The sequence below is a fragment of the Barbus barbus genome, assembly GCF_936440315.1.
Source record: "Barbus barbus genome assembly, chromosome: 22".
Lineage (NCBI taxonomy): Eukaryota > Metazoa > Chordata > Actinopteri > Cypriniformes > Cyprinidae > Barbus > Barbus barbus.
The window spans coordinates 24,168,618-24,185,433 of NC_136750.1; the positions used below are offsets into that span (position 1 = coordinate 24,168,618).

Below are 16,816 nucleotides of genomic sequence, written 5' to 3' on the forward strand. Positions count from 1 at the left end.
CAGGTGGATGCTGCAGTCCGTCCGTCCACACGATGCGCTGATGTTTGCTGATGCTTAAATTATGTTTACACGAGCGGCATATGAACTAGACTCGATTTCTTCATTGTGTATAGTGTTGTGATAAACTGCACTAATATTCCAACCATCAAAGAAATATTTTTTTCGTGTCCAACTTATAATTTTATGAGGAAAAGCAGCGCCATCTATCCGGAATGCAAAGTGAGCAGAAGTTGATCCTGTCTCTCAATATGTGACGTCACTCCATACCCCCACCCTCATCGTTAACGCCTTCTTATTACTGTAGGCCTATACTATTATGAAATTGTATATGTAAAGTTCAATAGAATAATGCTAATTACAATTTGTTACATCATATGTAATATGTAAATTCTAATTAGGCTATACATTCAAATAGTGACAGAGGTATTATTATTTTTACTATTATTATTAAACAGACACACACACACACACACACACACACACACACACACACAACACTGTAAATGTGGTAATTTCAGAAATTTCAGAAATTCTCAGATACATAAATCTGCAACACATTATTATTATTATTACATTATTATTACTTATTATGATACATTATTATTAGGGTTATCCTGAATGTTATTATGGATGAAAACATGCATTACTTAAATACTTTTTCGCCACCTGCTGGACAAATACAAAAAATCCATTCTTAAAGAGCAGTTGTGAGCAAAAAAAATAAATAAATAATGATAATAATTATATATATATATATATATATATATATATATATATATATATATATATATATATATATATATATATATATATATATTTATATATATATATAATTATTACAATTGTACACTTACACACACACACACACACATATATATATATATATATATATATATATATATATATACACTTATTTGAAGAGACAATTTCACTGTTTAATTATGCATTGTTTAAATATGTTTGCATGAAGTATCATGCATATTCATTGTTTAAAGGTGTGTGCAGGTTGTAAATCTTGACTATTAAAATCTGAGCTATAATCCTGAAAGTTATGAAGTTACCATCAACTTGAAGACCACTAACACTACAGGTCCCAGTTCCAAAAAGGCTATAAACTATACAAGTTTCCATAATTGAGGCATGAATCTGGTCTAAAGAACAAATAGCTATAACTATTAATAGGTGTGCAATTGTAATTCACTGTGTTTCAACTGCCACTGAGATGAAATATTTGACAGTGATTGCTTCCTTTAGTCTCTGCCGCACTTCAGCTGAATGTAACATTAAATGTGACACATTCCTTATCCAGAATGCATTTGAATGAAGCATGTCTAAGTACATTATAAGGATGAAGAAGCGAACAGGCTGAGAAAAAGACCTCATGACACACTGTACTTCTGAATGTCAGATTTCACCAGCCTGCATGTGATTTGTGACAGTATGGCTGGTCTCAAGTTTTCGAACATGATAATTTGATTGGCCAGGAAGGTCAAAGTTCACATGTGCTTTATCTGGAGAGTGTCTTTCACAATCATTAATTACAGGATGGGACCTTCATAACAGTGAGATTCATATCACCCAAAGAATGTCCATTAAGGTAAGTACATGGCATGTCTTAATATTTTCTAATGGTCTATTGAAAGAAATGTTCACAGGATGATTTGATCTCTAAAAGTAGCAGGCCAAATGGATATACAATGGGTGGATCTGATGAAAGAATGATTGGATGATTAGGTTTGTCCCGTCACTATCTCGAATAAATCTACTAAATGAGAGACATGTGATACATAGATATTCGGGAAGTCCTGGTTTAGAACATGTTCATTATTCTCTGCAGTACATTCAGTAAGCATACTAAATAATTTATGCAAGGAAGAAAATGGCTGTTTGTCACACGTTTTACTCTAGTAAATGTTTCTCATACTAGAATTATTTTTGAAGGTACATAACTTAAAGACAAAACAACAACTTTATATTACATTTACACGTTGTCAGGTCATATGGGGTCAATTGAGAGCCACTGCAGTAATACTGACAGTACAGTATTACAAATTATAACATTCCATAAAAACAAATACAATTACCACATAACTGGTATAAAAAAGGAGAATAGAATGATCATATGTTATTTGTTCTGTGGATGTTTGGATTTTTTATTCCAATAAATTTACTGTAATTTAAATTTGAAAATAAATTTTTATATTTTGTTTCCATTTTAATTTTACTTAAAGATTCAGTTATTTTTGTGTTTGTCATTTAAATATATATATATATATATATATATATATATATATATATATATATATATATATATATATATATATATATATATATATATATATATATATATATATATGTCAGTGTTTTTATTATTATTTTACTTTTAATTTGTTCACGTAGTTTGAACTATTTTATTACTTTAAGTTACTAACTAAAGGAAAATGGAAAATGTTGCTTTGGCAAATAGCTAAAATAAAATAAGTTAATTTCAATTTATGTTTAAAGGAACTAAAATGTTACTTTAACTTTTTTTTTTTTTTTTAAGTTATATATTTTAGTTAACTATATTAAACCTGCAGCCAAGTTAACATATAAACCCGGCAGTCAACAATATACAAGGACCCTTGCCCTAAAATAAGCAATAAATTATACTCTGCTTTTTTGAATGAGGAATGAAAGAGAGAAACATAGAAAGGAAAAAAGGGAAAAAAAGAAAGAAAGAAAGAAAAAAAGAAAGAAAGAAAGAAAGAAAGAAAGAAACAAAGAAAGAAAGAAAGAAAAGAAAGGCTGACTTTGAAGATGCATTGCATGGTGATTAACATGCATGCAAATGGACTGGTGCACATGCACACATTGTGTGTGTTAGTGTGTATTCCTAAGCCAGAATCCAGAGCAGCACGTGGCTCTGGTCAGCTGCCTGCTAGTTGTGGTGTAATTGAGTTCACATGAGCTGCTGATGGGTTCCATAGCATTTACAATCAGCAGCAGCATCCCCAAACCCTGTCCCGTGTCTCCGTTTTTGCCCCTCCTTTCTCTTCTCTCTTGTCTCTTCTTTTTATGCTATTCTTAACTAGCTCTTGCCCTCGCTCTTATTAGAGACCCATTGAGAATTCTACACTGTCTCCTGCCTCCACACTCATGGCTCCAGAGAAAACTAGTGACGGATTGGACAACTATGCATTTACTGTGAGTAACCTCAATTAATAGACATACATTTTAGGTAGAATTACTAATTTCTTTGTTAAATTAGCGTTAGAGCTTCTGGAAGTATACAGATTGAATATAGGAACATCAATTTTGAATGTACTGTGATCATGGGTGCGTAATGGGTCTTGTTTTCACTGTGTAAATCTAAGTTACTTCAGACTGCATTCAAGTAATAAGATCTTTAAATTCACAGGGTTATAAAAATCTATGGCATGTGATCATTTCTATGATCGGTGTTGTAACCAAAGATTCTCATCACTCTCGATAATGCATGTTTACTCATGTGTTTGTTATTGTGGTCATGCTCAATGTTTTAGTAACTGGAATGTGGACTGGAGCAGAGTGTGTGTGTGTGTGTGTGTGTGTGTGTGTGTGTGTATGTGTGTGTTTTAGAGCTCATGCTTATGTAATATTTAATTAACAAAAAGTATGAAAGAAATTGTTATTATTGCATATTGATCAATCACAAAACATATATATATATATATATATATATATATATATATGTTTAACTCTTTATCCTAAAAAAAAAACAACACTCTTGAGAATGAGAGGGGTTATTGGTCTTTTTTCTCGTACAAAGCCAATTAAATGGATAGGCCAACAAATTATATTTATTTGTGGTTTATATGTGAAATTATTTTTATTTATTAACATGAAATTGATTGAAAACTGCTAGGTCAGAAACTGGATTTGAGTGCTTTTTTTGTTTTCTTTTTTACTTTAGGTTGATGGTGTAGACCATTTCTGTGAGTTACCAGAGAATAAAAATGGAAGTGATAATTTCTCAAAGGAGGGAGACAGTAGCAAGCTGGCATATTGTGTCACTGATATTCCACCATGGTACCTTTGCATCTTTTTGGGGATTCAGGTAAGTGGCATACACATCAAGATGTTGAACATGTCAGATTTGTATGATAGAATTTATCATCAGAATTTCAAAATGTTACCGTTTTTGCTGTACTTTGGATCAAATAAAGCCAGGCTTGGTGAGCAGAAGAGACTTATTTGCATAAATTGCATATACAGTAAACATCAATTGCCACATCTCTCCCAATAATCTGATTTAGTAAGATGGTATTTAAATATTTAACTTTGCAGCAATGTTTTGATCATGTTCAAAGGTCTTGATAAGTTAATGCATCAAATAAGATATGCTAGGCTCTAGGGTTAAGATTCTGTATATTCATTCAGAGTTCATGGACCCGAGAGCTACTGGCATTACATCAAAAGGGGAACATATAAAATCCATTCTACAATCATTTTTCACTTCGATTTATTGCTATACTGATAGTATAATGTCTATAAATTATGCAAAATAAAAGCATTTTCACTGGAGAGTTTATACTTTTAGACTTTACTGTATATAATGTGTGTAGTGGGTCACAGAAAGAGTGTACATAATTGCTCTCCATCTCTCTGACAGCACTATCTTACAGCTTTTGGTGGCATTATAGCCATTCCCCTGATACTGTCTCAGGGCCTCTGTCTACAACATGACAGCCTCACGCAAAGTCACCTTATCAGCACCATCTTCTTCGTGTCTGGGGTGTGCTCTTTACTGCAGGTTACTTTCGGAGTGAGGTACGGTTACTTATTATTATCACTCTTGGCAAAGTTATATGTTTCACAGGGAAACAACTGAATTCAGAAAAAGTGCTAGAACCAAGGCCAAGGTCAGTGCACTGACTGGAAGATATGTCATGACTTGTTAAAAATATTTTAAGGATGAGGTGTAGTTAAACAATGAAACACTGTTTGTGTTTTGATCTTCTTCATGAATCGGGCTTGTGTCAATTATTTAACCATGCGTGTTTCATTATAGAAAGGTTGTTTGATTATAAGTTCACCTTAATTTTCTGAGGCAGGGTTTGCTTTGAATTTATCCAATTTCTTGTTGTAAGATCAATTTTATATGATTAAAAGGGTCATTTATATGTAGATACTACAACAACTATTTATTTGGAAGTATATTATTATATATAGTATTTTATTATATTACAATTATATTAAGTATTGCATATACAGTCATGGCCAAAAATATTGGCACCCTTGGTAAATGTGATCAAAGAAGACTGTGAAAATTAATCTGCATTGTGTAATGAGGACTGGAGCGTGACAACAGGGATAAGATCCAAACGCAAGCTTTATTATACAGATCGTGGTCAAGGCAGGCAGGGTCGATCACCAGCAAACAATAATATCCAGGGCAAGGCAAGAGAGTAGACAAAAACACAGGCAATGGTCAAGGCAGGCGGCAAACAATCAAAAACCAGAAAAACAATCCAGAGTCCGAAACACAGGCAAGGCAAAAACAAGGCAATGAAAACGCTCAGTAATGTCCAAACACAGGGAAACAAGACTTCGCAAAGGCCTGTTTGGCATGGCCCTCTTTATATGGCCGCCAAACAGGAAGTAACCATAGAAGCAGAGGGAGCAGTAACAGTCTGTACTAGGGCAAGAGCTCCCTCTGCTGGTGTGGCGTTACAGAATCCCCCCCTCAAGGAGCGACTCCTGGCGCTCAAAAATAAACAGTCCAGGAGGGTGGTGGGAATGAAGTAGACCAGGGGGTGGGACGGAGGGCCAGGTCCATGCAGAGGGAGTGGACCTGGATCATGGAGCAATGGAGGACCTGGATCATGGAACAAAGGCAAACTGTAGTACAGTGGAGCATGTGTCCATGGTGGAGTCGACAGGTTAAGCCATAGCAGAGCTGGTAGGGTAGGAAGCCATGGTGGAGACGATGGGACTGGAGCCCACCAGGGCGAAGCAGACGGGACCAAATCCCAGCAGGGCGGATCAGACGGGGTCAGAGCCCACCAGGGTTGAGCAGAAGACCACCATGGCGGAGCAGATGACCAGACCGGAGCAGAGGACCGCCACGGCGGAGCAGAGGACCACCAGACCCGAGCATAAGACCACCACGGCGGGGCAGACAACCACCAGACTCGAGCAGGAACCCATGACAGAGACTGGGATCTGGGGAGAACAAGGACAGACAACACAGAGAGAGCAGAGACAGACAACACTGGGAGAGTCCTTGTTGCAGGGCAGGACGGGACCAGAGCCCACCTGGGCGGAGCAGGAGACCCCCAGAGCCAGACAGCTGACCACCACGGCGGAGTAAACGGAGCCGGAGCCCACCAGTGTGGCGTAGACTGGGTAGAGTATCTCCACGGTAGAGCGGACTGGTCAGGAAGCCATGGCAGGATCAGGGATCTAGGGAGAACAGAGACAGACACCACAGGGAGAACAGAGACAGACAACACAGAGAGAGTCCCCATGGTCCCAGGGGCCGTGACAGGGCAGGTCGAGAGTTCGTAGACGGTCTCAATGGCCGTGGCAGGACAGGACAAGGATTCAAAGGCAGCTTCCATAGCCGTGACTGGGCAGGACGTGGATTCACAGACGGCCTCCATAGCCGTGACTGGGCAGGACAAGGATTCACAGACGGCCTCCTTGGCCGTGACAGGACAGGGCGTGAGCTCACAGACGGCCTCTTTAGCCGTGACAGGACAGGGCGTGAGCTCACAGGCGGCCTCTTTAGCCGTGACAGGACAGGGCGAGAGCTCAGGAACGATCTCCATGGCCGTGACAGGGCAGACAGTGAGTTCAGAAACGGCCTCCGTGGCAGGGTAGACAGTGAGTTCGGGAATGGCCTCCATGACCGTGACAGGGCAGACAGTGAGTTCAGGAACGGTCTCCGTGGCCGTGACGGGGCAGACAGCGAGTTCAGGAACGGTCTCCGTGGCCGTGACGGGGCAGACAGCGAGTTCAGGAACAGCCTCCGTGGCCGTGACAGGGTAGACCGTGAGTTCAGGAGGAGCGGGCACTTGAGGGCGCTCTGGAAGAGCGGGCACTTGTGGGCGCTCTTGCAGCGCGGACACTTGAGGATCAGGAACGGCACTCCTGGCCGTGACTGGAGAACAGGATTCTCGGGGATCTGGATCAGCACTCCTGGCCGTGACTTGAGAACTGGATTCTCGGGATACGGGTGTAGGTACCACCACTTCGGGAGGTTCTGCAGCCGAAGCCGCCACCTCTGGTGGTACTGGAACAGGCTCATGGACCGGAGAGGCCTCAGGAGCACAGTGTGCAGCCCACACACTCAGAACGGCGACCGCCATAACGGGAAGCACTGAGGTCAGGGGAACAGTCTCGGTAACAGCCAGAGTTGAGACCTTGGGAATGCCTGCTTCTCGCACCGACATCAGTGGTGGGTCCATCACACTGGATATCAGAACTCGAAGGACTGACCTAGAATCTGTGGTAACAGCCTTTGTCAGTTCGGCGGAGGCGTGAAGAGACTCTGGCTGAGGAGCTGAGGCGTGAAGAGACTCTGGCTGAGGAGCTGAGGCGTGAAGAGACTCTGGCTGAGGAGCTGAGGCGTGAAGAGACTCTGGCTGAGGAGCTGAGGCGTGAAGAGACTCTGGCTGAGGAGCTGAGGCGTGAAGAGACTCTGGCTGAGGAGCTGAGGCGTGAAGAGACTCTGGCTGAGGAGCTGAGGCGTGAAGAGACTCTGGCTGAGGAGCTGAGGCGTGAAGAGACTCTGGCTGAGGAGCTGAGGCGTGAAGAGACTCTGGCTGAGGAGCTGAGGCGTGAAGAGACTCTGGCTGAGGAGCTGAGGCGTGAAGAGACTCTGGCTGAGGAGCTGAGGCGTGAAGAGACTCTGGCTGAGGAGCTGAGGCGTGAAGAGACTCTGGCTGAGGAGCTGAGGCGTGAAGAGACTCTGGCTGAGGAGCTGAGGCGTGAAGAGACTCTGGCTGAGGAGCTGAGGCGTGAAGAGACTCTGGCTGAGGAGCTGAGGCGTGAAGAGACTCTGGCTGAGGAGCTGAGGCGTGAAGAGACTCTGGCTGAGGAGCTGAGGCGTGAAGAGACTCTGGCTGAGGAGCTGAGGCGTGAAGAGTTGTGCCTTGGCTGGACTCGCGAGGATCAACTGTGGCTTTACTTGCCTCATGGCAATCAATTGTGGCTTGGCTTGTTTTGGGATGATCAACTGGGACTTGGCTTGACTCCAGACGATCAATTGTGGCTTGGCTTGACTCGTGATGATCAATTGTGGCTTGGCTTGATTTGTGATGATCAGCTGTGGCTAGGCTTGGCTTGTTGGTAGCAGTTATGACTTGACTCGGTTCTTTCACATCAGCTGTGATTTGATAAGACTGTGGAAAATCGTCTGAGATGTGATGTGACTCTTGTATGGTGGCCATTTTGTACACAGTTTTTGGATTGAGAGCTGTGACATGGCGAGGCACAGGCATGGTGGCCATCCTGGCAGAGGACTCAGGCATGGTGGCCATCTTGGCCAGGTATTCCGGCGTGATGGGAGTAGGCCCTGTAGACTCTGGCTGGGCAGGCATGCCGTGAGCAGGCATGACGCGAGCAGGCTCTGGCTGGGCAGGCATGACGCGAGCAGGCTCTGGCTGGGCAGGCATGACGCGAGCAGGCTCTGGCTGGGCAGGCATGACGCGAGCAGACTCTAAAACTGCGGCCATTTTCCCGAGAGACTCTTGTGTAGCAGCTATCTTACGATGGAGCTCTTGAATAGCGGCCATGTTATGGAGAATCTCCTGAGTAGCCAGCATAACGTGAGCAGGCCCTGGGGTAGCAGACATGACGTTATCAGACTCTGGGTTGGTAGATATGTAATCAGACAGTGACGGGTTTAACATGACAGGAGTAAACTGTGACTTAACTGGCATGACGCGAGTAGGTCCTGGTGTAGCAGACATGACATTAGCAAGCTGGGGCGTGGCAGGCGTGATGTTGGGAGGTTTCGGGTTAGTAGGCATGATGTTAGCAGGATTTGCCTTGACAGAGGTGACGCGAGTAAGTCCTGGCTTGACAGACGCAACATTTGCAGGCTGTGGCTTAGCAGACGTGAAGAAAGCAGACTGTGGCTTGGTAGGCATGACATGAATAGACTTAGGCTTGACGTGAGTTCGCCTTGGCTTGGCAGGAATGACATGAGCAGGCTGTGTAGACTCTGACGTGACGTGAATAATTCCAGACATGACGTTCGAATACTCTGGTGTAGAGGATGCCGGAGGGTAGCCGGGTTCCTCATCAGCAGTCCCCACAGTAAGTGCAGAGCCACTCAAACACAAAGCAAAATCAATATAACGAGTAAGAGTCCAGTGATGGGTATTTCGTGGCATTAAGTTTGATATTTCTTTACTTAGTCCAAACCGAAAAATGTCTTTCAAGAAGCTTTCCTTAAAGTCTGTCTGGTAGGAAAGTTCACAAAACTTAGCCACATAATCTTCAATGGGCAGCTCACCTTGACGGAGGCGCACGAGACAATCCTCAGGATTCATGGTTGATGGTAAAGCTGCTGGATCTGTGGTAGGCGAAGTCTTCTGTAATGAGGACTGGAGCGTGACAACAGGGATAAGATCCAAACGCAAGCTTTATTATACAGATCGTGGTCAAGGCAGGCAGGGTCGATCACCAGCAAACAATAATATCCAGGGCAAGGCAAGAGAGTAGACAAAAACACAGGCAATGGTCAAGGCAGGCGGCAAACAATCAAAAACCAGAAAAACAATCCAGAGTCCGAAACACAGGCAAGGCAAAAACAAGGCAATGAAAACGCTCAGTAATGTCCAAACACAGGGAAACAAGACTTCGCAAAGGCCTGTTTGGCATGGCCCTCTTTATATGGCCGCCAAACAGGAAGTAACCATAGAAGCAGAGGGAGCAGTAACAGTCTGTACTAGGGCAAGAGCTCCCTCTGCTGGTGTGGCGTTACACATTGTTAATCCTTTTGATCTTTTATTTAAAAAAAATCCCAAAAATCTAACCTTTCATTGGATAATAAGAATTTAAAATGGGGGGAAATATCATTATGAAATAAATGTTTTTCTCTAATACACATTGGCCACAATTAAAAAGGGTGCCGATATTTTTGGCCATGACTGTACATATAATTTAAAATACTATATAAAAATGATATATGTAAATGATTATGTAAATATACATATATATTTTTTTTGTGTTCCTCTCCTAAATAAAATGATAAAAAACCTGTTACTTTCATTCAAGATAAACAATGTCCCAGGACAACAATCCATTCCAAACATTCAATCCAAGGGTTCATTGACCTAAGAAAGTGTGAATAATGTAGGCTTAGCAATGTTTTCACCGTCTGATAAGCCTCTGCTTGTTTAAGGCTGAAGACCTATTGCGCTCTTATTAGGGCTACTTGACCTGAATAACATTAGAAGAAATCCTAAATGTACCTCTACAGATCTTCAAGAGCATTAGCTTTTATAATCAAACATAATCAATCTAAATCAGTCTGTTACTGATGTACAGCAGAAATATGTTGGACTTTGGTCAGAGTGATTACTGCAAAAGCTAAAGGCCATAATAGGATTATGAATTTTCCATCTTATTACCATGAAGTTCAGCACATTTTAAATCCACATTCCTCAGGCCTCTCAGTTGTGGAGCTCCCTTTTGTGTAAAGCAGTAAAATTGTTGTATTAGTTTCAAAAAATATGTCTTAATACTCCCAAAACCACCTAAATTGCTTTTTGTAGGTGTAACTGATTACACATAAATGACCTGTTAACTTGTACAATAAAATCATTATCTACTATAACAGTGCCATACATCTGATCTATTAAAAACATACAACAATGCTTTACCTTGTTTATGGCCTGACTTGGCTTTTAGTAAGGAATCAGGAAGGGAGGGTTGAGAATGAGATACTAAACTTGACAAGTTGACAAGGGGAAAGACACGTTTCAACATTAAAAGTCGGAAGAACCTGTGTACTCATTGAACAAAAACAACAACAAGAATTATACATTTGGTGACAAGGCTCTTCTTTTTCCTAATGCAAGGTTACCCATTCTCCAGGGTGGCACTTTTACACTCCTGTCGCCCACCATGGCTTTGCTATCGATGCCTGAATGGACCTGTCCAGCTTGGACACAGAACGCCAGCCTGGTCAACACCTCCTCACCTGAGTTCATTAATGTTTGGCAAAGTCGAATGCAAATGGTGAGTATCTCAGTAACTGATAGTCTATGTAAGGACTCATGAACATATGTAGAGTGGTTCTAAATACATTTCGACACTTAAACCACACTTTAAAATGTGGCAGTCATTGCAATGATAAAGCTCAACCAAAAAAATCAGCAAAAATAAAATGGCTAGATGGACATTAATTTGGCTAAATTGGACACTTGAAGGTCACCATGTGAACTTGAAGGAAACTGACTGCATGTAGTCATTAAAAATTACCTTGGAAACAGCTGGCAATTGCAAAAATAGTGAGAATAGCATCACTAATTTACAAGTTGTGCCATAACATGGCTTAATATTTTATATTCTAACCCACTGAAATTCATAATTTTTGGGGCACTGCATATTTGGATGGATGGAAAGTTAATTAACCATAGATTTCCAATATTACCTTTTTAGATCAAAACAACATATATAATAGTATCTTTATTGTATTTTGTCATCTCTGCACAGCTCCAAGGCTCGATCATGGTGGGTTCCCTATTCCAAGTGCTAGTGGGATTCTCCGGTCTAATTGGCCTCATCATGCGTTTCATTGGCCCTTTGACCATCGCACCAACTATTTCACTAATCGGTCTATCACTGTTTGACTCCGCTGGCATGAACGCAGGACACCACTGGGGCATCTCTTCCATGTGTGTACTTCTTAAAATTAATCATCATTAATGAACATTTGAAGTAGGTAGACTATAGTAAAGAATAACATTTAGGAAAAAAAAAAATTATAATTATATATATATATATATATATGGTAGATAACAACATCAAATTACTAAAAAGGGCATAGTTAATACCATATAAGTTTTTATTTAAAAAAAAATTATATATATATATATATATATATACTATATATACGTATTTTGTAATATGCACTTCACTGCACATATTTTGCAGATTTTGAACAAACAATCAATCACATTTATGGCAACAGAAAATAAAACACGCCAATATGATGCAACTGAGTCAAAAACACAGTAGTAGTATATAAACTGACTCAAACCTGTGAATAATTTTTTGGTGAATTGGTTCATTTATATGAATCATCTACTAGAACTGATTCACTAGAAAGAATAAGACTACAAGTTCTACAAGGACTGTTTACACCACCCAGGCACTTTACGATTTTAGCCTTGACTTTCTGCTCACCAGCTGAATATAGTAGTTAAGCTTGAAGCCTTTTGACTTTTAGGTGGTTACTCCCCAATACTGTTCCCACAACAGTAGCCAATATGAAACATGGGAGTTTAAGTCCAGCTCTCATGTTCAGTATCTCTGGACATGTAATGCTCTTTTAAACTTCATCTGACACAGAGCCGTAACACAGTTTCCTTTTCCTCCACAGGACGACATGCTTGATTGTCATTTTCTCGCAGTATCTTCGCCATATTTCCATTCCCTTCCCCAAATATAGCAAAGCCAAGAAGTTTCACACCAGCAGGATTTACATATTTCAGATTCTGCCCGTGAGTCTTGTTAATCTGTTTTCTAAACATTAATGCTCCATAAAACTACTTTTATAAACAAGGTGTGTTTCCTCAGGTCCTGCTAGGAATCACTCTGTCTTGGTTGATTTGCTACCTGCTGACGATCTACAATGTCCTGCCCTCAGATCCTGATAAATATGGTTATCTAGCTCGGACTGACATTAAAGGAGATGTTATGGGCAGGGCGCCTTGGTTCAGATTTCCTTATCCGGGTATTTTATCCAGAACAATTAAGACCTATAAAGTATATTATATGGTCATTGCTGTATTTTACAGGAACCATAATCTACTATATTGAATCATAATCCATATTATGGTTTATTTATGGCTATATAACTGTATTCCCAGGTCAATGGGGAGTGCCAACTGTTAGTCTGGCAGGAGTTTTTGGAATCCTGGCAGGAGTCATATCCTCCATGATAGAGTCAGTGGGGGATTATCATGCTTGTGCCAGGTTATCTGGCGCCCCACCACCTCCAAGACATGCCGTCAACAGAGGTATTGGCATTGAAGGCATCGGGTGTCTGCTGGCAGGTGCCTGGGGAACAGGCAACGGAACCACATCCTACAGTGAGAACATAGGAGCCTTGGGTATCACTAAGGTACAAAGTTTCCCAATAAGTTTTATTAGCCAAAATGTAATTTGATTTTACTTCACAATGATTGCATATAGGCTTACAACACTACTTTTTTGAGAGAGAGATTGTTTAGCATGTTTTCTGTGAAACTATGACACTAATCGAGAGAAACATTTCATCTTTTGCAGGTTGGCAGTCGCATGGTTATTGTTTGCAGTGGCTTTGTAATGATTATAATGGGAATGTTTGGGAAAATTGGAGCCATATTTACTACAATACCGACACCTGTTATTGGAGGAATGTTTCTGGTCATGTTCGGGGTCATTATGGCTGCTGGTGTTTCAAATCTTCAGGTAAAAACAGTATGGTTAATGCAAAAAGTAATACATTAGCAAAAACTATAATTTTTTTTTTTTTATCAGGATTCTTTGATTAATAGAAAGTTCAATAGAGCAGAATTTATTTGAAATATTTTGTAACATTATTACATTCTAACATTATATTACATGTATCATTAACATTCTTAAAAAAATAAAATCTTACTGACATCAGATGTTTGAATCAATACTGTTCTTCATATAAAATATTATTAATATGACTGATTTCCATTATGAATAGTATACAGACATGAACTCTTCACGCAACATCTTCATCTTTGGCTTCTCCATGTTTACTGGGCTTGCTATTCCCAACTGGATAATTAAAAACCCTACATCCATAGCAACAGGTGTGTAAACTATAATCTGTATTGGAAAAGCACACGCTACAGACTCTTTATAGATACAAATACATCTGCTGTCAACACACTGCATCCACTCCAAGTATGAATATTTCTGCTTTCTTACTTCTTGTATTAGGAGTTGTTGAACTGGACCATGTACTTCAAGTGCTACTGACAACCAGTATGTTTGTTGGAGGATTCTTTGGATTTCTCCTTGATAACACAATACCCGGTGAGTTCTGCTAATAATCTGCTTCAATAAATATGCCTATTCCTAATACACACATATGAAGACATTTACTGATATTCAAACCAAAAATGTTCAATTTAGAGTATTACTCCTTTTACCCAAAAGCATTGTTTTAATATGGCTTCACTTTACTCCATGTTTCTCTCCTTTGCTTTATGTAGGCAAATGTAACAAATAAAACCTTGTAAATTAATAAATCTGACTCATCAAGTAACTTTTGAGACCGTGCAATAACAGTCTGTTTATTATTCCGGCAGGAACAAAACGTGAACGAGGCATTATTGCATGGAACAAGGCCCACCAAAATGAGTCAGACAACACCTTAGAAAGTGATGATGTGTATGGGCTGCCCTTTGGAATTAATAACTGCCTCTCCTCCTTCACATGGACCAAATATGTGCCCTTCTGCCCTACACACAAAGTCAGCAGACAGAATAACACACCGTCCAGTTTGGATTCTTTGGACACCAAAACAGAGCCTAACAAAGATGATACACACATTATAGCAGGGGTGGCACTATAGTCTGTGATGGGGACTTCCATTTTAAATAGGTGACAATTAGTTCAATGTAGAAAAGGCTCTTAATACTGTGACTCTTATGTCACATCCTGAGGTATGGACTGAACTGAGAAGGCAGCTACCCCATGTAGGCTACTTAATTTAACTTTTTATCTGAGGCACTGTGCAAATATATCTCTCTATTTTCATCTAGACCTATCCATATGAATGATATCTGTCAACATAATGTTAATTTGAATGATTTTACTTCAGTTGTTATTTTCATCACTACTTCTTTTCACTGTAAATAGTAGCCCTGCTGAAAAAAAAAAACAATAGAACCCTGCCCAAAACACAATAGAAAATGTAATGGATTTAATGGTTATAATGGGAATTGTATTGGTTTTAATGAAAACTATAATGGTGTCTACTGTTATGTGATGGATTCTATTGGTGGGATGTTAAATCCTATTGGAAAAATGCCCAAAACACACTACAAAAAGGAATTTTGTAATGGTTTTACTGGAAAAATTTAATGGTTTATAATGTTATTTTAATGGAAACCATTGGAATTTCTGTGATGGTTTCTATTGGGCTTCTATTTTTTTTATTTTTTTTTAGCAGGGAGATATCTGTAACCCATCATCTCAACTTTTTATAAATAAACAATCACCATCAACGATGCCAATTCTTCATTTAGTAAGAGCAATTTACCATTCATGGACTCAAACCCGGTCAAAAGGATCAGGAGACAGGACAGAAACAGAAGCACAAAAACATTCAAATTATGATGCACAGCCATGCTTTTAATATGTCTGTTATTTAGTGTAATTAAAACATTAAACTGACATTGACTGCCATACTGGAGCATAGAAAACGCAACAGTAGCTACAGTAGGCTCATTTGGGAAAGTAACTAGCTAAAACTACCACTGCTTAACTACCACTGTTCATCAACATTACAGCAGCTTAACTGTTTTCCAGTAACGAGATACTATTTCTAACCTCCTCGATTCAAATCAATTGTGAATCGATTCGTTTGGACGCTTATTCATAATAAACCCGGAACAAATAACTTCGATTCATTTGACTCCCCAAACTCCTCTGTTTTAATGGCGATATACAAACATGATAAATGAAAAGGTAAAAACACAATTTTTACATAATAAATTCAGTTTTAAAATTCACGCGATAAATCTAATGATGCCATTGTTTTTTGTTTTTTATTAGACAAGCTTTAAGGAACACACAGTTTATAGATAATAAATCCGTTCAGGTCTGAGGAGATCTTTAAAACACACCTCATGGACACATGCTGGAGTATTATCTGTTATTAAAGGGTCCTCAGAGGTTCTAAAACCCAAATAATGAGCCCATATGAATGAAATAACTTCTGTTGCAGTGTTGGATTGACCGTGTTGAGGTGGAAGTGACCAAAGCGTCAAAAAAAAATAAATTAAAAAATGAAACAGCACAGCAATAACATTAAGGTTTTAAGAAAGCCATTTGAGACAAGATTGTAGTTTTAATTCAACGGAATACAACTCATTCTCCATCCGTGTTTTAATCCACAAGATGGGGCTAAATAACAATAGTTGACACTCCTCTAGTCAACTCAGTTTAGAGCTACATTTTGTTCTAAAGACTGGTCCATTGTCAATGTCCTACGAAATTCACACCTTTGCAAATAGATTAATCATCATTGACACTCTGTGCTTAATTCTAAACATTTTATATCACTTTACAACCTTTTAAGACAGCCCTCTCCCTTTGAATCAATTTCCCTTTGAGGTGTAACACAGATGCATGCTGTAAGCGCTTGCTACAAAAGACACCTAATTTATCTAACTGTTAAAATCAAGCCTCAGTTCATCAGCAGCAGATGTTCCTCTGCATTCCGACTGAAGGCGTTGCTGTTACAAGTGCTCTCATAAGTAAAACAGTGTGAAACACACCCAAGGTGCATAGAAGTTGATTTAGTGTTATGTAGCTTAGAGTGGAAAGCAGTGGTAGGTCTGCTAAGTGCAATATTATATATTGCATT

At 39.8% G+C, this 16,816-nt stretch overlaps 1 protein-coding gene across 1 annotated transcript; it reads left to right on the forward strand.

The window, feature by feature from the left end:
• Positions 1–2,965: 2,965 nt before the first annotated feature.
• LOC306888047 (solute carrier family 23 member 1-like) lies at positions 2,966–15,450 on the forward strand. The gene is made up of 12 exons (XM_079446148.1): positions 2,966–3,186; positions 3,935–4,078; positions 4,634–4,791; positions 11,058–11,217; positions 11,695–11,876; positions 12,584–12,704; positions 12,781–12,937; positions 13,074–13,327; positions 13,492–13,656; positions 13,922–14,030; positions 14,161–14,256; positions 14,532–15,450. Exons 1-12 carry the CDS (start codon positions 3,139–3,141, stop codon positions 14,795–14,797), a joined length of 1,860 nt encoding a protein of 619 aa, XP_079302274.1. The 5' UTR covers positions 2,966–3,138; the 3' UTR covers positions 14,798–15,450.
• Positions 15,451–16,816: the final 1,366 nt, after the last annotated feature.